Raw genomic sequence first — 24,351 nt, 5'->3', positions numbered from 1 at the left:
GGTAAGGTGTCAGAATCTGGCATTAAAACCGCTAGATTTTCCTCATTTAATCTGTTTCCGTTTTTGTACGTGTTGTGTGGACCAAATGCTCATTTAGTCCTTGGGACACTTGCACCACAGTGTAGCCTGATGGCTGGTGACCTCCAGTGCAAGGAGACTGGTGCCATCCAGCCTGGAATGGTGATAGTGCAGCCCAGGGTGCTGAGTGTTCTTCCAGCTGCTGGAAGAAATTCAGGGATGTGGCATGGAATTTTAGCATCTGAGCTTGGAGTCATGTAGCAGACACTTAAGTTCCTTAAATGCCTTGATGTCACATATTTTCCTTCATGCAGCAAAGCTAATGCCAGCTCTGAAAGATCTGGGACACAGGGAGTGGGCACTGCAGTGGGAGCATGTACTTTAGCTTACTGAAGAGATCCATTTCAACACTTGATTATATTTTTATTTCAGCTCTCTAGAAAATGAAGTGCTGTAACAAAAGTCACAGTAAACAGCAGTATCTCACAGTGTATATTTGTCTGTCACATTATTGCGTTGTGATTCCTGAGGAGAGACTTGGGGACAGCTCTGACTGCAGCCCCTCGACACTGTGGGAAGCCCAGGAAGGTTTTCCTGTCAGCTGCCATTTGGTTTGTTGAAGTAGCACCTGAAAGATGACCGTGCCAGAGGCTCTGCAGCACCAGGGCAGCACATGTAGGAGGTAAACCTGCACTCCAGAAGAAAACCAGGAATGAACCATCAGGTCAACAGGTGAATCATTGCTACTTTTCTCTTGTAAATTCCTTGTGGCCAAATTCAGTTTGGAAATGTTGGTGTCAACACTTGGTCATGCTCTGCTGTGACCTCCAGCATTTGGCAGGGCTGTTCCAAGCCTTCAACAGAAGGAGCAATGCTCTCTTCCCCACTCCCAGCCAAGTTCCTGTCCTGCATCCTTGAACCTGTGTGGAAACTGGCTCCGTTCCTGCAGGCAGTGTCACCCTCTGCACAGCATGATGGCTCAGGACGCCTCCACAGCTGACAGGGAGATGGAATGGACTGATCCCCTGCTGCCACAACAGGCATCCCACTTCCTCTCCTCCCTCCCACCTCCCCCAGCGTTTGTGCACTTTGGATGACAAGCTCCAGCTGCTGCCTTGGAGCCCACATCTGTGTAAAAACAGTGCCCAGGTAAGCAGTCCTAAAGACACTGACAAAATGCCACATTTGTTCTGCCTCGAGCCTTGGATAAACTGCAAACAGTTAAGTTTGGTTGCTACCAGTTAAATTCTTCCTCGCTGTCCATAAAATCTTGTTGGCTTTTAAAAGTACTCTTTAAGTATGGCAGATATTTGGGCTCCATTTATAGAATAAACTGGAAATGCTGTGGCCTTTTTTCTTTTGGCTTGTTTGCTTTTATACTAGAAAAACATTTAAGTCCTGACTGGCTCATTTTCAACAGTTAAGTGAGGTTTTGGTATGCGGAAACAATGAAAATGGAATTTCTAAGTTTCTTATGGAAATAACGTGTATCTCAAGTCATCCCTTTTCATCTACTCACTGTGGTTATGGCTTAAACGAGCTTTGGATGAGTGTCAGGCATTTTAGACAGAAACCAAGATAACAACTCAATTATGAGATGAATTATTCCTGATATTGATGGCGTTGTGGGATACTCCATAAGTGAGTCATGCAAGGCCTGATTCTTCCATCAGTCTGTAGAATAGTCCCTTCTGAGCTATTAAGTGTTCTGGAGTATCAAATTCAGCTATCTGACCATTTTCCAAGACTAAAATCCTGTGAACATTAGAAGAGAAGTGTAAGTTTGGGGATACACCAGCAGCTGTGATAAACTTAGTTGTTTCTACTTAGTTTTAAAATAAATATCAGTACTTGCTGTTTATTCAACCAAGCTTTCCAACAGCTTTTCAGCTGGAAAACAGTGGTGGGATAGAAAGAGGTTTCTGATGAGTGACTATACAAGTACTGAGTTTGGGAGGAGGGTTTTCTGGCAACGGAGACTGGAATAAGATTTGTGAATGGGTATTTTAGTTTCCCAACTTCTGGATGACACAAAGAGCTGCAGTCATGGTTTCACTGTCAATGGGGGAAAAGGGCTATGACACAGCATGAAGGCAGTCATGTGGCAGTCAGTAATCTCTGGTTAACTTATTGGTGCTTAGCTGGTTCAAGAGAGATCCTACAATCTCTAAAGCAAAGGTTGGAGAGGTAAGCAAGAAAGGGACAGAAATGAAATTGCTGTTCACTAACACTGTGTGGTGTGTTTAGTTAACAGGCTGCCTGTGTCTTCCCTCCTCCCCAGGAATGTGGCTGAAGATCTTACCTGTCACGGTCCAGGATGGTGTTTATCCGGTGAGCTATTGTTAACACTGTGCTGTCTTTGAACTGAGTCCTCAGGGTGGACTGAATCTGAAGATCAGTTTCTAAATCTACTGCTGCTGTGGCCTCATCTAGAATGAGGATTTTGGTTTTCCGCAGGAGAGCTCTGGCCAGACAAACCAGCTGTTTCTGACCAGTACTGCAAGTAAGAAGAGGGGTGGTAAACTGAGAGCTGTAGTCGTTTTTCCCTGGGGTCAGAATACATAATTAATTTGAAATTAGTAATGAAAAGGTGATTGTTCCCTTTCTCTGGAAGGGTGATTGAGGCTGATGGCACTGCAGGCAGGTAACAGCATGAAACAGCCTAAAGAAACAAAGGGAGGATATTACTATGGCACCCAGGAGATGTGCACTTGGAACAGGATTCCAGGGTTTTAAGTACTGCACAAATGCAAACCACCACAGTGACCAAGTCTCAAAGATCTTCCACTTGGTGTCTTATGATTTGATTTCATGCTGCTAAACAGGACAATAATGCAAATTGCCTGGACACCATTAAAAAAAAATCAAAAAAGAAATTAGCTTCCTTATCCAACTAGCTGTTCTCCTAGCCCAGGGGCTAGCACTGCTCTGCCAGTGTCTTTCTGCAGATAAGGTACCTTAGGTTTTCCCCTTGGTCAGTGCACTTATATTCCAACTGCTCTGGCAAATCTGCAACAAAGTTCTTGAGCTGAGTCAGTTCCAAAGCTGTCCAGATGTCTGCATCAGTGTATTGGTTTAGTGGGTCGAGATTCATTCTTAGAGAGCCAGAAAACAAAACTGGATCCTGAGCACAGAGACAGTACAAACAACTCCTGAAATGAATGATAAAAACGAGCTCTCTGGTCTTCCCTGCTGGGGAATCTGTGACTAATATTATATTGAATGGGAAACAAGCATGGCACAGGTTATTTTCAACTCTGAAATTTCAGAATGCCCCTCCTCTCACAGAAAATTTGTAAACCCTTCCTAAACGTTCAAGACTTACTGCTCAGGGATTTCGGAAACAAATTTCATACCTGGGGAATGACAGTTATCTTGGTTCTTAGGTCATGGAGACCTAGTTGAGCAATATCCTGTCCATCAATTAGAATCACTCCTTCTGCAGCCTCCACCAGTCGCAGCAATCCCACAGCAAGAGTAGATTTCCCAGCTCCTGTTCTTCCAGTTATGCCAATCTGTAAAGTGCAGTGGAAAGCCTTTGGTTTTGATGTTGATTGTTTTCCCACAGTTGGACAAACCTGTCATGTAGTTTCTCTTGGCCTTTTGAAGAGAGACAGCTTTGCATGTATCAGATTTTTAGGGCTGTTCAAGGTTCACATAGTCCAGCAATACATTCTTAGAGGGAATAATGTATAATTTGTAATTGTTTTGTATGAAAAGGAATCATGAAAGCCTCTGATGGGAACCATAATTACAAGGCAGCAGTTAGAACAGGGCCTTCATGTGGCACTAGAATTAAAAGTGAAATTGCTTTGCTGTAACTCTGCTAACCTGGTATGAAATTAAATTTTACTCAGAAGAATGACTGGTGTATGCAGCAAGCCTGGAAACACTCCTTTGTGTAGTGTGCAGTGTGAAAGATGGGCTCAGGCTTACCTGCAGCTTTCAGCTTCCAAGTTCCTGTAGCTTGTTGTGGGGCAGGAGCAGTACCCACCCAGCTCTGATCACTGCCCAGCTCTGCTCACACTTCTTGTACAAGTGGCTTTTCTTACCTTCTCTTGCCCATGGATGGTTAGACTGACATGTTTCAGTGCTAACTCCAGATCTGGCCTGTATCGCAAACTATAGTTTCTAAATTCAATCCTCCCTTCAGTGAGCCAAACTTGACCTTCAGGTTTGCCATTCAGAGTCCAGGGTGCCTAAACAGATGAAAACAAACAGCAACATATAAAGCTGATTTAAATTACCAATCAAGTGGCCATACTGGAATGGGAGGTTTATGAAGACCTCTGTGCCAAGTCCCCCCCAGTCTGTTTACTGCTTCCAAAAGGCAAAAAGGCTTCTAACTTTCATACTGCAGATGTTGACTTTTTACTTTATGCAAAGATGCTGAGGCTCAACTGAAAATGGGGATGAACATTTATTTGCATTGTCAGAGTTGTGACTTTATGAGTGGTTCAATAAAAAAAGATTTATATGCCACTGTAAACAGGACTGTGAAAGTGTCTCTCAGGGCAGCATATGGAGATGGAATTTTAATGATTACAGAACAAAAATTATTGTACTGGAGACTTTGAGTGGCTAAAAGGCTATCTAGCAGCCATCAGTTATCAGAGATTGCATCTGAAGTCGCACAATAAATACTCCAAATATGGGCAGAAAATATGTCTCATTCCATGAGTGTTACCAAGTGAAGCTATTTTAATGGCAATCCAGTGCTTAACTGTCTTAAGGAAATAATGATGATCAGAGGTTATAAAACAACTCTAGTCAGTTGGATAAAACCCAAATGCTGCAGTTCTTTAAAGGAAAAATGACTGGCTTTCAGAAGGGGAAAACTAGAGTTTTCTTCATGTGGAACAGAAAAGTTACTTGTTTAGTTTGCAGAGATGTTCTACCCCTGCCTAGTAAGGGCAGTAGTGGACCAGGTACCTCCTTGGGAGTGCCCAGGTATTCTCTGACTCTCTCCACAGAAACAATGTTGTTCTCTATGTCTGTCCAGGAGCGCACCATCCAGTTCAGAACACCAGTTATCTACCAAAACGAGAAAGAAGCATTAGGGCAGGTAAAATAAGTCTTGACCCGTGCTTGTGAGTTACCCAGTTTATTTATAAAGACCTACTCATCATCTAATTACATCAGAAATTAAATTACATCAGAAAACCTTAAAATGCTTAAAAAATAACCATGGGTCCTTGTAAAGCTGTGTTAAAGAGCGTAGCCAGCTCCTCTCATAGCCCCTTCAACAATAGAGAATGAAATGCTGCTGACTTGGATGCTAAAAGATAGTGTAGCTGTTTCTTAGGCTATTGTGCAACTACTCTACAAGGAGGTAAGACAAATGCTCAAGACCTTGCTTCAGCTGCTCAGGGCTTGCTGCGACTTAAATATGAGATCAGGTGCAGGAGAAGATGCCTTGTGCATGTGTTTATGAGGTTTGTTCCCTAAGGGGTCATATGCTCCAGATAATGTGGGTTTCAACAATGACAGCAGGATTTGGTAGGAAAGGGCATTTAGAAAGGCACAGAAATAGTTCACAATTTCTTAGAAATCAAAATGCATTTACTTCTGATAAAAGGCAGGCATTTCAGCACTGGCTTACCTGAAGAGCATATGAAATGGAGAAGCCAGCAGTTCCTGGACTAAGATGTTTTCTGCCCATTGCTGCAAACAGTGCTGCAAACAACACGATGCCATTGCCTAGAAACTCCAGGTTTGTAGCAAGCCACCTACAAGAGGAGGAGAGTACAGGGCTGTTGCTGGTCCTTTTCCTTTCTCCCAGTGCGATGTGTGATTGCTTTATAGAACACTTGTGGAGCTGCTGGGAGTACAGGATACTCAACAAAGCTCTTGTCACACCCTGGTTCTCTTATCCAGCTACCTTGTAACTCCTTAAAGGCTACAGTCTGTCTGAACTGCTTGGCTTATGGTCTCTCCTAGGATGTTCCCCAAGGCCTGTTGGAAAGAGCAGCCAGTATATGGTTTCTTGGATGAGTTGGTCTAACATATCTCATTCTTTCTGGTACTCCTCATTCATGTCATGACTGGTGGCTCATAGCTCTGTGGTCTGATGGGTTTTGCCTGTACCATAGGCCTCGTGCATGCTGTAATGGGGTGATGGGCCTCACCAGGCACATGCTACAGCTTCCTGCAGTTTGGGCACCAGGTGGTACCTTTGGCAGCATTGGCACATGTGTGTCTGTGCCTGGCCACACAACAGAGCTGGGAGCATGTTGGTTGTGTGAGGGTGCAGTGCAGGAGATGACAGAGGCCACTCTACCCCTAAAACACTGCACCACTGCCTCATCTGTGAACCTCCACCCGAGCCCCAAGAGCACTGTCTCCACTCTGCTTTCCATGCAAGGAAACACTGCAGATTTGTTACCTGTCAGCAACAGCTCCAGGGAAGCATATTCGCTGATTCTCATCCACTAGAAAGTTGCTCTTCAAAATAAACCTCTCCTGGTCCTTGTAAGCACGGATCACACTGCTCCCTTGGAAAGTTTCTGAAATGTGGGAGTAGATGGGTGACCTGCTGGCGGCCTCCATACGCCTCAGCTGGCAGGAGGTGATGACGTAGAAGTGCTGGCACAAGGGAAAATGGAAAGGGAAGTCATTAGAGGGTTTATGTCTCCACGGAGGTACTCCACAGAAAATTTGGGAAGGCCTCAGCAAGTGCAATAGTACTTTCTATCCTAGTGTTATAAAACCTAATGTGCAGGTAGGAGATGCCCTTAAAAGGTGAGGTAGCATTTCTACCTGTGTTATGTCCTGTCTTCATTAAGAATAACCTCATGGGTGGGGGAAAGGAGCCAGGGTGCTCTGAACTCAAAATAACCTCTAAACTCATACTCAGTTTCTCCTGTAGATGAGCCCTTTGCTTGATGGAGAACAGAGGAGTTGCACCCTTACTTGCCCTTCCCTCATGTTCAGTCATAGCTGGCAAAGCATTTGGGGTTTCAGAGCCCAATGGGAGAGCTGCATGGCATACATGGATATATTAAAAAGCACTGTAGCAATTCTGGAGGAAAGGAAAAATGTTTTCTGGTCTTGATATGATTGAATTTATACTAATGGAGACAAGGAATGTAGCTCTAAGTAGGATTTGACATCAGAAAAGCACAAGCCTCTTTGTGAGGGCTCTGGAAAGCTTTGGAAGGTGGAGGTGATGTGGGAAGAGCCACTGACATTACTCTTGTTCGGATGCAATTTAAAATGATGAAACTAGTTTCTGCATGTCTCTGCTCCTAAGAAATGGAGGGAGGATTTCTGCAGGGACATGGCCATACTGCTCCAGCCTCTCCTGTCTGCACCTCTGTGAGCTCCTACCTGGAATGCAGCATAAAGAACAGTCAAGGGCACTATGGCCATCGCTGCCCATGGTGTAGCCACTATAATCACAAGGTAGATCTCCAGTAAGTTGAACAAGAATCCCAGGAAGGACTTCAGCTTGTCAGGGATGACAGAATCAATAGCATCCATTTCTCTGGAGAAGCGGTTCAGCAGGTTTCCAATGGGTGTTTGCTCAAAGAAGACCATTGGGGATCTAGTGACATTGCTCAGCAGCTGCAGAAAGAGCTGGTGGGAGGCTAACACACCACCCAGCAGGACTGCTGCTGTGGAGGTAAACCTGCTGAGGGCTGTAAGAGAAAAGAAATTATTGTTACAAGGTCTGAACAATCCACCTTAGAGTTCTCCTTTGTGAGATCATGATCTCCACTTAGTACTGTGAACATTGCACCAGTGAAAGGAGCTGATTTTCTCTTTAGTAGGAATTACCTGCAGCTCTGAGGCTTGGCTAAAGCTGCCCTTTCTGTAGGGTAGTTGCAGGGCAGCCAAAGACCTTCTAAGCAAGCTTGATGGATTCAGCAACTTAAGCATGCAACACAAATTATTTATTCCTCACAAAGTGAGCTTGACTGGAATTACTTTAAATTTCTCAGTGATATTTTTTCTTTTTATTTTTAAAGAGAATGACCAAAGGAATTGTGGCCATTTTTAAGGAGAAAGATACAAAGAAATGTAGAACTCCAGAAGTTCCTCTTTTTCTCTCTCTTTACATGCAAAAGACCTAAGCCAAGATTTAGTTCAGCATGGAGAAGAGCAACTAGTTGCACTTTGATATGATTAATTTATGTTGCAGGAATGAGAAGAGATAAGAGGAAGAAAGATATGCAGATGATGTTGGATACAAGGGGGCAGGATAGAAAAATGAGGATGTTGTAGTTACTTCATTGCTGCATGTTTTTTAGGGGCTCAGGTCATTTAGTTCTAGCAGGAAATACAGAGGAAGACACTATTCTTCATGGTCTGCTGAAAGGCACAGAACACCTCTAGCATACCATGAAGTGGAATTTCAGGCAGTAACACTGAAAATATTGTTCAGATCCCTTAGAAATCCTCTCTGTGCGTCAGAACCTGTAGTTTTAGGTCCCGTGCCAAACCTTTAGGGTTGGTGCCAAAAGCCCAGAAGGCTGAAAACCCGTGGGTATGCACTTGTTTATATTCTGAGAAAACATCCTGGATATGGGGAAGGGATATGGGAATACAGAGAAGAATTAGGTGAGCAACTTAAACAGACCTTGAACTACTCCTAATGCACCAAAGACTCCAACTCTCAGCTCCGTGTGCTGTCGTGTCCCGTTGTGAACAGGGTCATCTGCCCACATGCTGAGCCAGTAACCCCGAGAGAACGACACAGCTTGCTGGCAGGTGAAGGACAGGAGGATGAACACACACAGGGCTGAGCCTGTCGCCTTCAGGTAGGCTGCATAAACCCCAGCATTGACCTAGAGTGAGGTACAATTGGGGAAAGACAGGAGGAGAGGTTGGGAGGATCAAGCTTGTTAGCAAGAAAAAGCAGCTCTGAAATAAGGAATGATTTATTATGGCATATCTACTCGGTTATATGTCACAGCCATAGCAACCATGTTAATCCTTTTTTTGTTTTCCTCATGGATGAATAGTGAAGCCATACTTAAATAAATCCATGGTGTTAATGATTATTTTCAAGTGATGGATGTTATTGCAATAGGCTTGTGCTACTTCTGGAATGCAGAGAGTGGGCTTTCCTTATGTTGGGCAGTGTGTTCTGTGAGTGAGGGAGAACTGTCACGTATCACACTGACTGCTTGTACGAGTAACTGCTGATCAGGAGAGGTGAGGACATCCCAGTCTGGCTAATGCTGTGCTTCCCTAGAGGAAAAGCTGCCTCTTTTGGAGTGTTTGTCTTCTTAGTCTCATCTGCTCTCAGTATCACTAGCCTCAGCTATTTTTTTCCTCTCCACATTTTACTACTGCCACAATGTGCCCTGAACACACCCCTCATCCATGTCTGATTCTTCCTAACTGGAATACCATGTCTGCTTCTTTCCTTTCACAGTACCCTCCTTGCCTCAGCCTTTGAGGTGTTTGTTAGCTTAGGCAGGGAGCTGACCAGCCTGCCATGAGTGTGATAACCCCAGGGGATGTGTCCTTGCCATTACAGGAAGGTGCTGTGCTTACCCTGCCATGCTGAGTTTTCTCTCCCTTAGTTAATCTTCCTTTGGTGGCTGCAGCACTGGTACAGTCTTGACTTACAGGAATGGTCTCCCTTCTCACAGCAGATGATTTGACTGAATTGCCACTTCATTAAGAAAACAAAATTCCTTTCAATTTTTAGCCAAGCTGGATCTCTTTACCCACCCCTATATTCATGCCTGTTTTGAGGGCTGCAGTTTTTGGAGTCCTCCGGAGTGACCCCAATCATTGTCCATGGTTGTCACAGGGCCTGGGCTCTGTCAAGCCATTAACAAGCAAAGGCTTAAAGCATTCACTTGCTGTGGCTGGTTTGGAGTGAGCCTGACCTTACAGCCCCACTGGGAACTGAACAGCAAACAAGTGTATCAACATGCCTTGTATGTGAGCTCTGTTCTGGTCCTTGTGAAATATGGAGAAAGTGTTAGTTGACCTCCACACTGAAGACCAGGTTCTTACCAGTTCTTGAGTTTTGCTTGTGTGCTCTTGTTATTAATTTACAGATCAACTCCAAACCTTTATTATACTCAGTAAGAGCCTCCAAGTAGGCTTGTATGGGCTTTTGGAATAAGTTCTTCAGTGTCTGAGACTGCTTTAAGCTTACCTAGAGAGTTTCTCCTGAGATGGACCATTTCTAGATGTGATGGTGCCTTTGGTGTCTCCTATAGCTGTGAAAGAAATACATTTTTTTCTAAATGGTTTAGAATCCCATTTTGTCCTGCATAGTCCTTGAAAGCTTGGTAATATGGAGGAAAGATTTTGAAGGGTAGAAATATCAAGGTTAGACTTGAAAAATAGCACATATAGTGGGTAATTCTGTTTACTGCATGAGTGTTGTCTACTCAGATGGATTCAAGGACCAGTTCTGAGGTGATGAGTCAGCTAATTTGACAGGCATATTTCTGTAATAAAACGAACGTGATATTAAGGAAACAATTGACTGATAGACCTAGGAAGAATGATTCCAACTCATTTGGGTTACCTGGAAAACCAGCACATGCCTTCTCTTCTGCAGTAACATGTGAATGAAGAAATTCTGCAAAGGCCCCATTTCTCTGTAGAAGTTCTTGGTAGGAACCAGTTTCTGAGATCATTCCATCCACCAGAAAAACAATGTTGTCCACTTGAGGCAAAACGTTGATTGTGTGAGTCACCAGCACACGAGTCTGCTTGAATCAAGAGGGAACAGTTACATATTTTCTGCTGTTTCCCTGCTAACTTGAGCTGTTGCACTCAGCTGGCTTCTGAAGACACACACGTACTCAGTGCAAGCTATGATTTTTACTAACTTGGAGATATTTTTGTTATTTATTCCTATCACTTCTGTCTCTCTGAGGAAGTCTATCTTTGCAGCACAGCTTTATGCAGAACTTGGAAGTGGAGGGGTGAATCAACTCGCTTTGTGTTGTGCACAGCGTTAAGAGTGAGGATGGGAACTGAAGCCTGAAGTCCCAGGCTGGCACCCTGTGTGCTGGAGGACCTTTTACATGACTCACTGACCAATTCCATGTTATTGATTCCCCTCTGGTTGAAGGTCTTAAGTAGGAAGATGTTAATTGCAGAGTATGCCACATTTATTGCCACTGATATCAGTATTTCAGAATCAAATTCATGGCTGAAAAATTGATCAGCCCGAAGGGAATGAAAGTGCAGCTCCTTTCCATTTACATTTCTGAGTGTATTTGCATGTTCTCTATATCTCTAATATAAAATCAAGCCCCTTGAGTACTCCTTAAGTTTGATACATTCTTCTTAGCCAGTCATTCTGTTTCAATACAATAATTATATTCTGATACTTGCAACCAATCCTCATGAAGACAAAGGTATTTATAGTCAGGCATGTCTGTTATAACTGGACTTTCTAATGCAAGAGATTACCTGTGTTCCCTCTATAATGTGAAACTGAATCAAGTATTTCTAGGCAATTTATAGCATGAATTAAATAGAGCTGCTCTAGCATCCCTTCTCATGTATCTACATCTATTATCCAGGTTAATCGACAGCAGAGAAATACCAAGGAATAACAAAACACCACCACTGCAAAAGGAATGGAAGAGAAGTGTTTAAGGTGGATTTTAAGACTGAAGTTTAAGTGATAAGAACTGTAAAGGTGCCACTGAACTATTCAAAAGTGATGGGATTAGATGTTATGATGATAAATTTGCTAGAAGAGATCAGACAGCTCTTCCTAACTATGCTAGAAGCAGTTCTCAAAAAGAGAGAAGGATAATGTTGACAGAAGACCAAAGAACAGTAAAGTTGCTGTAGAAGTAAGGCTGGAACTAGGCATGTGGTTTGCATGAGGATAAAGACAGTCTTACTCTTCCTCGGTGAGGTTCCCTGCAGGACTTGCAGGTGCTGTGTGGCCTGCAGAGGTTACCCATTCCACTGCTGCCACTACCAAAAAAGAGTCTGGGAGCCTTTGATAAAGTGAGTAACCCACCTTACTGGAAACATTTCAGGGGCTCTGCTAATGAGATTCATTGTGCAATTGTTTAGAGTTCAGGATTTATAACACAAACCTTGTCCTTCAGTAAACCATTGGGTCCCAGAACGTGTTCAAAAATGTGCTGTCTGACGTGGGCATCAACAGCTGAGAGGGGGTCATCGAGCAGGTAAATCGAAGCCTTCTGGTACACGGCACGAGCAAGGTTCACTCTTTGCTTCTGCCCTCCAGACAGATTTATTCCCTGTAAAAATGTATTGACTCTGTTTATTCCACAGCTACAGCATATTTGTCAGCTGTTGACTCCATTTTGTGCTGAGGTTTTATGACTCCCTTATTTTTAAACCAGTGCATCTTCCTCCCTCCAAATAGGGCTCTTGAAGAGGCAGAGTCTCCTGAGCAACTCCTCTCTCCTGTAAAAGAGCACCCCAGAATGGCCTGGATTTGTTGATTTTTGTCTTTAACAACTCTCATGTCTCTGGTGAGGTTAACTGTCAGGAGGTGGGCTTAAATTAAATTAGGTCATGGCCCGACTTTCCAGAAATCACTGAGCACCTGCCCTTCTGCAGGTTTAATTTCTTTGTAGGTGTTTTAAGCAGGACACCTGAAGTTGTAGCTACTCAGAGAAAAGTTGACCAAAATATAAACCTAAGTATAAGTACCTTTTCTCCTATTTCACTCTTCTGCCCTGCAGGGAAGCTCTCCAAATCAGGGTGCAGTGCACAGGCATCTATCACTCTATTGAACCATGTTTCATCCATCTCTTTCCCGAAAAGAATATTATCTTCCACTGTAGCATTTAGTACCCAAGCTTGCTGGGGGACATAAGCTGCAGTGTCCTATAGAAGTGGAAAAATGTTAGTAATCTTTTCCATAAGCTCAACTTGACACTATGGGAACCCATCTTTGCAGAAAAGCTCTCTGAGTTACAGAAGTCTGGAATGATCATCACCATTGATAGGTCTCAGAGGGCTTTGCAAAATATGAGTCTGCACTGTTGTTATCTGACAGAGGAGGACACAGAGGTGCAAGTACATGATGAGATTTACCAGGGTGACATTTCAGCTCACTGTCAGAGTGGGAAGTAGAACTGGATCTTTGAAGCAGTGTTTCAGCTCCTATTTCCAAAGTCTTCAGCACCTTCAGATAATTAAATGTGGACTGATACATACAGCCTTTGTTAAAATTCAACAGTAAATGCATTGTTATCAAGTACCTGATGCCTTGGTTAATACCTTACAGTTCCTGAAAACAGCCTAATTAGAAGCAAATGCTCAGGGGAAAATTTACCTTCATGGTCACGGAGCCGTCCAGTTTCTCCAGCTCACCGAGTAATGCTGACAGCAAGGAGGACTTCCCAGCACCCACCTGGCCAACTACAGCAAGCAAAGAGCCTTGGGGCACGGTAAGATCTATCCTATGGAGAAAAGATTAGTTTCTTATCTTGTTTTAGGTATACTTTCGGAAGAGGAAATTATCAAAATTCTTGCTATTGTCTTGTAGCAATAAAAATGTACCCAAGTAAACCACCCTAATTTCATCCCTTCAAAGACACCTCCAACCAGAAAGTCTGATCCACATCCCCCTCTGAGTTTCAAACCCAGATCCAAGACCCAGATCCCCACTCTGGAGATAAGCTAGCCCAAAGCATTGGATATAAAACATTCCTGAACATCATTGCTGTTCAACATAGTTTCTTCTCAAAAATGTCAATGCCTGTTGAAATAAGCATCTAGTGATGCCATATATAATACCTGCATACCATCTGTTCTACTTTTTTGACTTAAATTACTGTAATTTCGTATTTGAACAAGAAAATTGTGTAAAGAAAACAGCCTCCATAGATTAAGGCAACATCCAGATACAGGCACCTTCCCATTTATCTGCTCCCAAACAGAAGACCAAGATTATGTTTTGTCTGACTTTGTAATTTTCAGAATTCAACATTAAATATGAAGTGAACTCAGAAGCCTCTGGACATTCCACACTGGCCCTACAGAGCTGAGAGATGACTAAGAGTAAGTCTGTACCTTCTAAGACAAGGAGAAGTTTCTTTGCTCCAGCAAAAAGTCCCATTTCTTATGGTGATACTTGCCTGTGCTAAAATATGAAGAGAAATACAATACCTGTAAATGCAAAAGGTGCTACAGAAACATCCCTATTTATATGATTTTATGTTTCAGTGTGTATATTACATAAAATGAACCATAAGTATGAAAAAAGACATACATTACCAGATTAGTTTTTATTGGTAGAAATAAATAGGCCTGAGAGATACAGTGACAGTAAGGGGCAAATATTTTTCTGTTGACTATGGTAAGCACCCTGAGTAGAAGCTGAACAATAGAAGTTACTCCTCTTTTAAGGTAACAGTGCTAACATAAAAGCTCACCACAGCCTGAAGTGCTTCTGCATGAGCTCTCAGGATTCAGTTGTCCCAGATTCAGAAAAGCTGCCAAGCGGTTTAAAGAAACTTTGGCCTGAAATGAAGCAGCACACAAAAGAAAATAGGATTTAGAGAAGAAAGGGAACAAAACCCCAAAGACTCAACGTGAAGAACACTTAGATCATCTGCTATGTTGCAGGTGCTGTAGACTTAGCTGGCCAAATGCAGCTCTTCCTTATGTTAACTGCTTTTATTTCCACTTAGTTTAGCAAAAAAACCCATATCCTTCATGGTGCTTTTGGTTCAGTGGAATGGGTGCTTTTTTCTCCACTTCATCCTGCAATTTCCCAGTGATTGCTTTCTGTACATGAAAAGCTGTGACAGCCTTAAAATGTAAGAGGGAAATAAATTTCCTTATATCTTACTGGGCAATGATTTGCTTTTCTCTCTGGCCTGGACTAGCAGGGTTTCCACTGATCCCCTATGGAGATTTTGCTCCATCTATTCTGATTTGTGCAATTCAAAACAGGACTGGAAGCACCTCTGGGGTCTATTTGTGCTTGTGATGAGCTCCAAAAGACTTATGAATAATTCTTTTTGACTATTTTGTCAGTGAAAGGAGTCTTTCTGAAAAACAATACGACAAAGTTTACTTGCAAGTGCTTGCATTTCACTGTTTCAGAATAGCAATTAAATGGCTGATGTGCAAAGCCCTAAGGAATCTCTCTGTTTACCTGTTAATGGTGATATGTAAAAAACCCCTTATAGCCAAAGGAAAAGGAACACAGCCTGCAATTAACCTGGACAGCAGCGTTGATGGAGAAGGGCAGGAAGGAGTGTGCAGTGTTGAGGATGTTGATCAGTGTTAAAGACACAAAAGCCTTCTGAGCATCCAGGATGTGTGTGTTATCCACCAGGGTGTAGACAGCAAACATGACAAATGCAATCTGAAAGGGAGCAAAGGGAAAGCAAACCATTTGCTTCAGACAGGAAGGAGAACGGTTCAGGGGTGACAGGCCCCTTCCTAAAGACTCTGGAACCCGTTTAGTTAAATCCAGGCTACCACCTCTGTGCACAGTACCCATTCTGCAGGGATCATGGCCAAAGGTCTTGCATATTGGTGACAGTATCAAGTTGATCATTTGGCATTTGTTCTGCATTAAGGAAGTTATCATGCTGCAGCCTCAGCAAGGTGAAAGCACAGCAGGTTCCCACTGAAAACACACATAGCTGAGCTGCAACAGCAAGTGCAGATGTGGCTTGTGCCATGAACTCTGTCTGGCTTGGAGGTCTCCCAGTGGATCCTGCAAAGCAGGCTCGGGCTGCCTGGAGCACAGTGCCAGACCAGATCACCTGTCCATGGAACTGTTAGGACAGTGTAAATGTCTGCATGGCTCATTCCACTGGGGCTCAGCAACTCCTGTGAGACTGCCATCTCCTCCAGGCAGAAATAGTCTTTAGTTTATCCCACAGGAGAAGCTTTTCCCACAGGAAAATCTGTCCAGGGAGGACCTGTACAAAGAGAAATGGAAGTAATAGCACATGGTTTATGCAGGAAGGTGATCCACTCACCAGGAAAGTTGATGAATGGAAAGAAACTAGGGATGCTGAGAAGAGAATCTGAGATCTTTTTAGGGCCTGAAGTTCTTGCTTCCGGATCCCAAGCACTTTCTCCATGAAGGTGTTCTCCCAGCCATACAGTTTGATTACTTTAATGTCACTGAGAATGGCATTGGTGAGTTTGGCCCGCTCATCTTTATGTTTCATCTGGGTCTCCTGTAATAAATGTTTGTGTTATATCGTTTAATAGGTTGATAGTTTAATGGTGCAATTATTCTGAAAATATACCTTATTCCTGCATCTAAGTCCTGAATAAATTTCCCTGCAGTTGAGCTGTGTGTACTATTTTGCTTATGAATCTTCCAGGCTGGGAAATATTCTGCTTTTCATCTTCAGAGATTTATTTTTACTGGCAGTACATAAAAAAACACAGAAAAGGTGGGCAAACATGGTAAAAGATTGAACATGCAAGAGCTTAGTCTAAATTCTAAGAAGCTTTGCAGGCTTCAAATCCTCCTATGTTCCTTCAGACAATCATGGTAAGCATGACTAATAAATAATAAGCCATCACATATGTCAGTAAACAATTTCTCTTTTTATGAAGCAAAATGTACCTGAAACTGACTCCTCTTCTTGGTGATCACGAAATTCAGAGGCAGAAGAAAAAGGAATACAGCAATTGCAGTCAAGGCAGATGGCCCTAGAAGCTGCCAGGTGAGAAAATGAAAGAGAAGGAATTTCTGGTGATGACTAGAAATTACTGTTTTCTGTTCCCTTGCTTACCTTCCCTCTTACTTGAACTTATGCATAACATCCCTCATGGTCAAGGCTTTGCTCTAATCTTGCCTTTGCCTTTCCTGGGAATTGTGCTTCCCTAAGCGCTGTGGATTGTTAACCATCCAGGCAGGGGAACTCCTGTCATCAGGCTCCGCTGAATTTATTTGCTTCCTTGTTAGGAACTAGATTAGTGCTGAAAGTGATCCAGCAGCAGGCTGGCAATTCCAGCCATTCCTGTTTCCTCCCGTGTCCTTGGATGCGTTAACGAGGACATCTTGTGGCTGGCTTAAGTAAGTGATCCGAAACAATACCAAGTTTTGGTTAAAAAAACACCTTCCAGAAAGAAAAGTGAATGCACCATGCTACAGAACTAAGAAAAATATGGCAACTTCAGGTTATTGCAACCAGGAAAGCTCTGAGTAGAATTTTGAAACCCCCTTTTTTCTTGGATATGTAGAATAGAAAGGGATTGATAAATACTGTCATATTTTACCTGCCACAAGAAGACAAAGCAGATGATAATCCTAATAGGAGCAAGCCAGGTCCCATTAAAATAGATAATCAGATCCATTAGCTTTTGGACATCAACAGATACCAGATTAACAATTTCACCTATGGTTGCTGCTTTCCTTGAGGCATTTGACATAAGTAGGATCTAGATAGGGTAGAGAGGAAAGAAACATCATCAAACAACAGCTTTGGTCAAGAAGTCAAACAACTTTCTTGTCCTCATAAAGAAAGAAAACAAATAAAGGGAGGAAGATGTCAAATCCTAGGTGTTGAAACCATGCTGCTGCATGTGACATCACTTTAGGATGAAGCATTTACTGTTTTCCCTAACCATCATCTACAGCATAAGAAACTTTATGTTGAATTTTGCTCTTTCCTTTTCTTGGCTTTTTCTTCAGAGGTAAGATCTGAAAAGTAAATTATAAAGTACCTCCCATATACTGTTCAGAGATGAATAGCACAGAGTGACATCCTGATATTGCTAGAAACATTGTACCAACAATGGTGTAACTACTAATGTAGGGCTAGGAAAAAAAAAAAGGAAACTAAAAAGGAAGCTACAGACTCACCTTCCTGTACACAAGCCCTGTTACTGCAGTTTTCAGTCTCAGCCCCAGAACAAGACACATGTACATGTAGCGTTGCTCAAACAGAGTCTGGAGACAAGCCAAAAGGAACATAGTGAAGGCATAGAAATAGCCAAGCCAGCTGGGGGCTTCTGGATCTTCAATGAACTTCAGGAAAAGGCTGCAAGACAGGGGCAAAATGTTGCTGAATCCACGAAGGACTGATGAAATATCAGACACATAAAAACAAACTGGCAGAAATAGCAGTGATTTTTCTGTATTCTGTCTGAGAGGTTTATCAGTAAAATAGCAGAAGAACTGGAAAAAAACCTGCTGAGTAACCTAGATCATATAATATCCTGATTTTTGACATGTAGCCACTCTTGGTTTTGTAACAACCTCTGATCTCAGCATCTTCTCAGGGGAGAGCTCACTTTCAGTCTTATGGATGGCTCCTGAATTTTATGAATTTGTCAGAAATATGCAAAGTGGTAGCTGTAATCTAAGGAAGTCATTGACATTTCCAGAACTTCTCTTAGTTGTAATGATTAAGAAGGGATTTTGCACTTGAAAATATACCATAATGAAGGTTTATATTGTACCAATACAATCCACAAAGCATTATGCCAACTGACCAACAAAACTTCTTAAGATGTGTAGGATGCACAGCTGTGCTCTTTGTAATTAGTCAGGGAACACAGAGCCTTCAGACTACAGCAAGGGGCTGACAGCCTTGTGCAAATGATGTGATACATAGAACCAACAAATAACTCCTGTTCTAGTAAAGTTGTCACATGGTTTAGTGCATCCTGTCCTTTCCACTGTTGGAATACAGCGGTGGAGACAGTGGTTTGGTGACTTCTCCTCCTGAGTTGACAGTGGGCTAAGCTCAAATGACAATTCAGCTCTTTTCATCAGCTACAAGAGATTTCAAAAGGCAAGTGTGTGCATGCCCACCTCTGTGAGTGCTCACATACACACCTCTGAGCTCGTGAACACAGCAATCTTGTACATATTATAAATATGCACATACCTCAGTAACTTTGGGATGGAGAACATGAAGACATCACAGATAACTAAGCAGATAGTGCTGAGGAGGAAATAGGTTCCAAACATGCTCCAAAACATTTTCAGTAAGGGCCTGCTCTCACTGTGCTGTGATTGCAGGAGAGCCTCTGTCTCTTCAGCTTCTGCTATGCCAGCTTCAGTCTTCTGACCCTTTTTAAATGTAGCAGACTCCCTTTCTCTGAAGAAAGTAACAATGAGAAAGCTAGCTACAATTGTAGAAAGCTTGGGAATCTTGTGCTTCCAAAAAATCATTAAATATCTTACACCAGGTCTCATACCATGTTCAGTATAAATGCTCATCAAAAAGTGACCCCTCTCACAAAGAAATTAGTTCTGTGCTTCCAGGAATGGAAGGATGTTCTCCAGCAGTTTTTAACACTTAAAATCAGATTTTGCACAAAGGAACTCACACACCAGCACCTGGGAGTGTATTTGCTAGATCACCTAGACCTGCCCAGCTGAGCCCATGATGTGCTCTCTAGATCAAGTACTCACTGCTGGATTCTGCTGTGACACTTCTTCCACTCTCTTTCTGCCCAGGCGACAATTTCTTCAGAGGAGTCCTCTCTCCTCACTGGCCACAAGTCATCCACCCCCAAGGACTGCTGAGAGCCTTTCCAGAGAAGCCTGGAGAACACATAGACTGCAATCAGGTGAATGCAGAAGGTTTTGTGGTGCATGTAACACTTTCAAAACAGAGGGACATTAAGTTAGTACACCACAGCGAGCACGTGGGGACTAACTTGCATTACAACACTACTCAAGACTGTCCTGTCCCAGAATAAACATGAATGTTCAGGAACAGCAGTTTTGCTTTAAATTCCTATGCTGTCCTCTGTCAACATAATGAAGATTTGCAAATAAGCCCTAATTTCTAGTCCATAATGAGAGTCTTGGGCAGTGGGACTGAAGTTTAGTGTAACTTAGTCTGGGTTCAGTGAAACCAGATGAGACCGTATCATAGCAGACATTAGGCCCAAGGAATGTAATTGTTTTACTTCTGGATGCTCAGCAGCAGACTGGGCCTATATCCTCTTCACTGTTTTTCCCTTGCCCAGCATTTGTTACAGGAAGGTCTGGCAGGCAGATAGGGTTGTGGTTGGTGTGCAGTGATCTTTTGGGACTGCTGAGATCTATTTCATGATTGGGAGGGCACTGGAAGGGTAGTTAGGAGGTAGAAGAGAATTATCTAGAATCACAAATTTATGTTTTGAATTATTTTGAGAAAAGTAAGTGAATTTTTTATAATTTGACCTTGTGACAATACCTCAAACCCCTGGAGAAAGAATTTAAATCCTCACTCCATAAGCTGACTCAGGGGCTGAGATATTTCCTGCTGGCTGCCTCTATTCCGTCTCTTATGCTGCTGGGGTTTTTCTGATATTCTAGCAAAACCACATCTTCTGTGTTTTCTTACCCAGAGAACCACCAGTATGTGATTTTGGAAAGAAAAGAGCTTCTGGCTTCTGGACAGTGATTCTGATGGGAGAGAAAACGTGTGATATTTATATACAGAAAAGTGCACGTGTCAGATGAATATAATTCCCTTCTGTGCTCCCCCAGGAAAAGCAATCAAAGAGTTACCCCCACCCCTCAATTCACTGACCCAGACAGAGCAAGTGTATTGTGGAGGATCAATGGGATTGGGAGATTTTGGAGAATTTGACTTCGAATAACTTCTCAGATAGAAGAAAAAAAGAACATAATTCTTCATACCCAGAGACGTTTATTTTCTTAAGCACAGAAATTTGTCATACCCATACCACCAAGTGCTGCTGCACAGGAGAGCAGCAACAGGGGAAGCAATAGGAGCCCTGTCTGCTGGTTTCAATGACAAGAAACATGAGTATGGATAAAAGGTTTGTAGTTTTGAAAAACATACATAGAGAGATAGAGTACTGTTATCTCAAATTCTGCCAGTTACCTTTTAAAACCATCAGCCTTTATACAGAATGATGCATCTGACATCACCCAGATACTTGTGTTCCTGTGTATGCCCATAAATTTAAAATCCTGTTTCAGCAATGAAGCAGTGCATTAGGAAAAGCTATGTTATACTTACAGGATTGTTGACATCTTTAGAGAAGAAGGGGGGGTGATCAGCTAAGCAGAATAACACAACTTCTCCTAGCACCAGATTGGCATAAAGGAAAGCTGTAACATGGTGGAAATGGTCTTCCAGGAAGGCCTAAGAAACAGAATACTGGTGAGAATAAGGAAATGAACCATCATGTTAAATCAGCAGAGAAAGATGGCTTCTCATGTTCTACCAGCCATAAGCTCGGGGTTTTGGTTTGAAGCATGGGGTGCATTTATTTAAGCTGTAGTTGTGTAGAGCTAAATAGATAACTCCTGAAACTGGAAGCTCAGAAAATGCTAAATAAGACACATTTATTATTCGTAGTGACAGTTTTATTGTGAGGATTCATAGTACTCCAGTCAAGTCAGATGTCCACATTCCATCGTTTTTCAGGGAACTTTGAATGCTCTGAGGGATAGAAGCTCCTCGCTCACCCAGTGGGGTGAGTCGATGATATAAAAAAGCACTTGATAAGTTTTACTATAAATGTTGTGTCTAAGGGGCTCCACGAAGAGCTCTTTAATTCATTTTGTGAATGAGAAAGAGAAAAAAACAATGGAGAAGTCTAAATATTTTTGGAACAGTGTATTGGTAGCAAGAAGTTGCCAAGTGTTACATCAACAAGCAGCCTTGTGCCTTCAACACAGCAGGAACAAGCAAGGTCCCAGCTGTATTTTGCTTCATGGCTGCATATTTTTCCCCTATTACTTAAAACACACAGGTAACAAACTTTTGTTTATTCCTAGTTGTGACTGCAAAGAAGTCTGTTCATCTGAGGAAAATGGCCACTAACAATAAGTCTCAGATGTGCCAGCAAGCACTCTGCTGCAAATAAACATCCAAATGAACAAATATATAGTATCAGCAATCATTTTTGTCAGCACATATTTTTAAGAGAGGAATTTTGTTCTCCCCCTTGCAACAATGAGACAAAACCAGCTCTGCTGTTTAGAGACTTCACACCCTTGCACATTGAAAATATGTGATTTCACTTACTCTTTCCAGGGCATGTTGAATTTTGAAAGTAAACATCACAACTGCAGCCACGAATGAGAGCAGCCAATAAATCAACAGGACCCCTGAAGACTGGATGCCCATCATTCTTTCTGCCTGGGTAAGGAACATGGCAAGGATCTGTGAGGAGGTACAAATTTGTCCACATAAATACCTGGTAATGGAATGCCAAACATTGTTATCAAAATAATGAGTACCACAGAAAAAAGATCAGTTTCTTGTCCAAACACTTCAAGATGTTCAGAGCTGTAGTAGCTGTAGTATTGTTCCTAAAAGGCTAAAACTGAACAGCATTATGTGCAATTTTGCACTCAAGAATGTCTCTGGAGAAAGGGCAAATAATAAAACTACAAGTGGGCCAACAGGCAAGGTCTGCTCTGCCCACAGGGCCCTGTATTGTAGGTGTAGCTCCAGTGGTCTGCCCCGACTCCAAAGCCATGGCTTGTGGGCCTTCTATTCCCCATCAGCCAAATTTGTGCTCAGAGATACTGAGAAACGTGGGAAATACAAGATCTGTCCCCAGAGGGCTTAGCTTGGCCACGTGCAGACAGACAAGGGAGGAATTACCGTTGTGATTCCCAGCACAGCAGGGCTGATGAAGAACTCTGGAGCCCGTGGGATTCCTTGGCTTATCTCCCACAGCATGAAGAAAACATTAGTAAAACACAGTATCACCAGAATGCATCCAAGGACCATTTTGGTTTTGAAGATGCGGGACATCCTGATATAGCCCCTGTTCCTGTGTCGAAGGTACAGGTAGTAGAAAGGAAAACAGATCCAAAGATAGGCACAAGGGATCCAGGTGATGACTGAGCTCTCAAAGCACCAGGTAAATCCTGAGGTGTTTGAATGCCATGTCTGATTCCAGTCCTGTCACAGAAATAACACAGAAGTGAAACAGTAAAGCAAATGTACACAGAATTTCACAGCTAATGCAGGTTCCTAATGCTACAGCTGAGATCTACTACGTTAGTGGAATTTGATTTAGGGTTTCAAATGTAAAAAACATTTGGCAACAGAGATGAACTCAGCTATAGCAGTTTGGAGGGAATTGAAGTAGAAAGGCAGGACGAAAAAAAGATTGCAAAAGTGAAAGATGCCGAAGAAAGGACATGTATCACAACTAGACAGAAAAGAAAAGAAAGGTAAGTTAATGAAAATGGAATGAGAAAAGGTAATTTGGGAATTAAACAGATGATCAGCATTTGGGAACCATCATAACAAACAACAGCAAATGACCAATGAAATGGAGATTAGGAGGGAAAAAGTGTCCTAGTGCATGAACTGCATTTCCTCAGCTGTTTGTACTAACCTTTTGTGACTTTTTGACTGAACAAATATTGGATCTCATCTGGCAACTGTACATAAACAGGCAAGGTTATTTTTTCCTTCAGCTTGCAGAGCAAGGCTGAGGAATCACCGTGATGAAAAGAGGAAACAGATAATGGCTTACAAATTATTATGGGAGTTTATCAGTCTTGGGGATGGAAATCTGTGAGAGCCCGGACTGATAAAGTTAGAGCCCTTTTAAAGGTATTTCTGTGGTGGGTCCTTCAGCGGAAGCTTCCCAAAGACAAGACTCATTCCAACATCCTTCCAACAGCGCAGTACATGCAACTCATCAAATTCACTGTAACTGAGAACAACTCGGGCTCTTCTGTTTGGGTGAAAACTTGTTCCTGGGAAGCAAAGCCCGCACCCACGGGAACACACTTCACCGCTCGCACTTCACCCCCCCGCAGCGGGGTCCGGGAATCCCCCGGGGAGCCGCACTCCGGGCCGGGCTCCGGGGGGGGTCCCTCGGCGGAGGGGCCGCGGTCACTCGGTCACTCACCCGGGGCCCGGCGGGGCCCTCCCCGGGCCCGCACAGCGCATCGCCCGCACCCATCGGCCCGGCCCGGCCCCTCCGCCCGCAGCCCCGCGGGACGGGACGGGACGGGACGGGACGGGACGGGCGCTTCCTCCTCGCCGGGCAGCGCCCGGAGCCCCGTTCCCGGTGTGTGAGCGGTGCCGGGAGCCCCGGAGCGCCCGGTCCGTCCCGGCTGCGGGCAAAGTCCGGCCGGGGGCAGGTCCGGGGCTGTGCAGCCCGGCAGGGACCGCACCAGCGAGGCGGAGCTGCCGGGGGTGGGAGCTCTGTAAGCACACAGGGTCTGGTTTGGAGAAGAGACGTTGTTTATTCTGCGCAGGGTGGAGGTTCCCGCAAATCAAGCGCGCCAAGCGGTAAAAAAAAATTACATCTTTTATACCGTAAAATTTACATTACACGAACCCGCCTAATAAATATTCTCCGCCTACGCAATACATATTTATTCGTGTGACGTAATCTCGCGCAATGCTTGAAACGCGAAGTTCTTTATTAAGCAGCTTCTGTTTCAGCAGTGTTCTGACTTTAGCTGTGTTCACAAAGCGC

The 24,351-nt window shown here is 43.2% G+C and overlaps 1 protein-coding gene and 1 long non-coding RNA gene across 6 annotated transcripts; one reads left to right on the top strand and one right to left on the bottom strand.

Annotated features, from left to right (window-relative positions):
• Positions 1-420: 420 nt before the first annotated feature.
• Positions 421-24,009, bottom strand: ABCC6 (ATP binding cassette subfamily C member 6). Of its 4 annotated transcripts, XR_007901761.1 has the most exons (31): positions 23,776-24,008; positions 22,509-22,811; positions 21,924-22,061; positions 20,910-21,035; positions 20,265-20,326; positions 19,343-19,474; positions 18,813-19,025; positions 17,783-17,960; positions 17,197-17,358; positions 16,541-16,633; positions 15,939-16,142; positions 15,167-15,313; positions 14,373-14,460; positions 14,011-14,080; positions 13,271-13,397; positions 12,643-12,819; positions 12,057-12,224; positions 10,517-10,700; positions 10,139-10,202; positions 9,523-9,643; positions 8,600-8,807; positions 7,348-7,658; positions 6,404-6,603; positions 5,621-5,747; positions 4,951-5,052; positions 4,071-4,217; positions 3,375-3,533; positions 2,976-3,142; positions 2,321-2,515; positions 1,538-1,773; positions 421-706 (listed from the first exon to the last, which is right to left on the bottom strand). XR_007901761.1 is itself a non-coding variant. In XM_051775378.1 (30 exons), exons 1-30 carry the CDS (start codon positions 23,827-23,829, stop codon positions 1,665-1,667), a joined length of 4,536 nt encoding a protein of 1,511 aa, XP_051631338.1. In that variant the 5' UTR covers positions 23,830-24,008; the 3' UTR covers positions 421-1,664. The 4 variants fall into 4 exon arrangements, 2 of the variants coding, with proteins under 2 accessions (XP_051631338.1, XP_051631425.1); XM_051775378.1 differs by having other exon boundaries at positions 421-1,773; XM_051775465.1 differs by having other exon boundaries at positions 421-1,773; positions 10,139-10,196.
• On the top strand, positions 13,271-22,024 carry LOC127466085 (uncharacterized). Of its 2 annotated transcripts, XR_007902621.1 has the most exons (7): positions 13,271-13,385; positions 13,918-13,998; positions 16,531-16,640; positions 16,883-16,993; positions 19,388-19,500; positions 20,269-20,706; positions 21,933-22,024. It is a non-coding gene; the product is annotated as an uncharacterized LOC127466085 (long non-coding RNA). The 2 variants fall into 2 exon arrangements; XR_007902599.1 differs by lacking the exon at positions 16,883-16,993.
• Positions 24,010-24,351: the final 342 nt, after the last annotated feature.

This window comes from Manacus candei, unplaced genomic scaffold (assembly GCF_025592945.1).
Source record: "Manacus candei isolate 608988 ecotype Guabito, Panama unplaced genomic scaffold, ASM2559294v1 h1tg000002l, whole genome shotgun sequence".
Classification (NCBI taxonomy): Eukaryota; Metazoa; Chordata; class Aves; order Passeriformes; family Pipridae; genus Manacus; species Manacus candei.
This window is presented reverse-complemented; position numbering and strand designations above follow the sequence as displayed.

Coding starts and splice junctions, on each gene's coding strand:
- ABCC6 (XM_051775378.1), bottom strand. CDS start 23,829: ATGGGTGCGGGCGATGCGCTGTGCGGGCCCGGGGAGGGCCCCGCCGGG. Junction 10,701..12,056: donor ATGGTTTACTGAAGGACAAG/GTTTGTGTTATA, acceptor TGATTCAAGCAG/ACTCGTGTGCTGGTGACTCA. Junction 10,203..10,516: donor GGCATGTGCTGGTTTTCCAG/GTAACCCAAATG, acceptor TTTCTTTCACAG/CTATAGGAGACACCAAAGGC.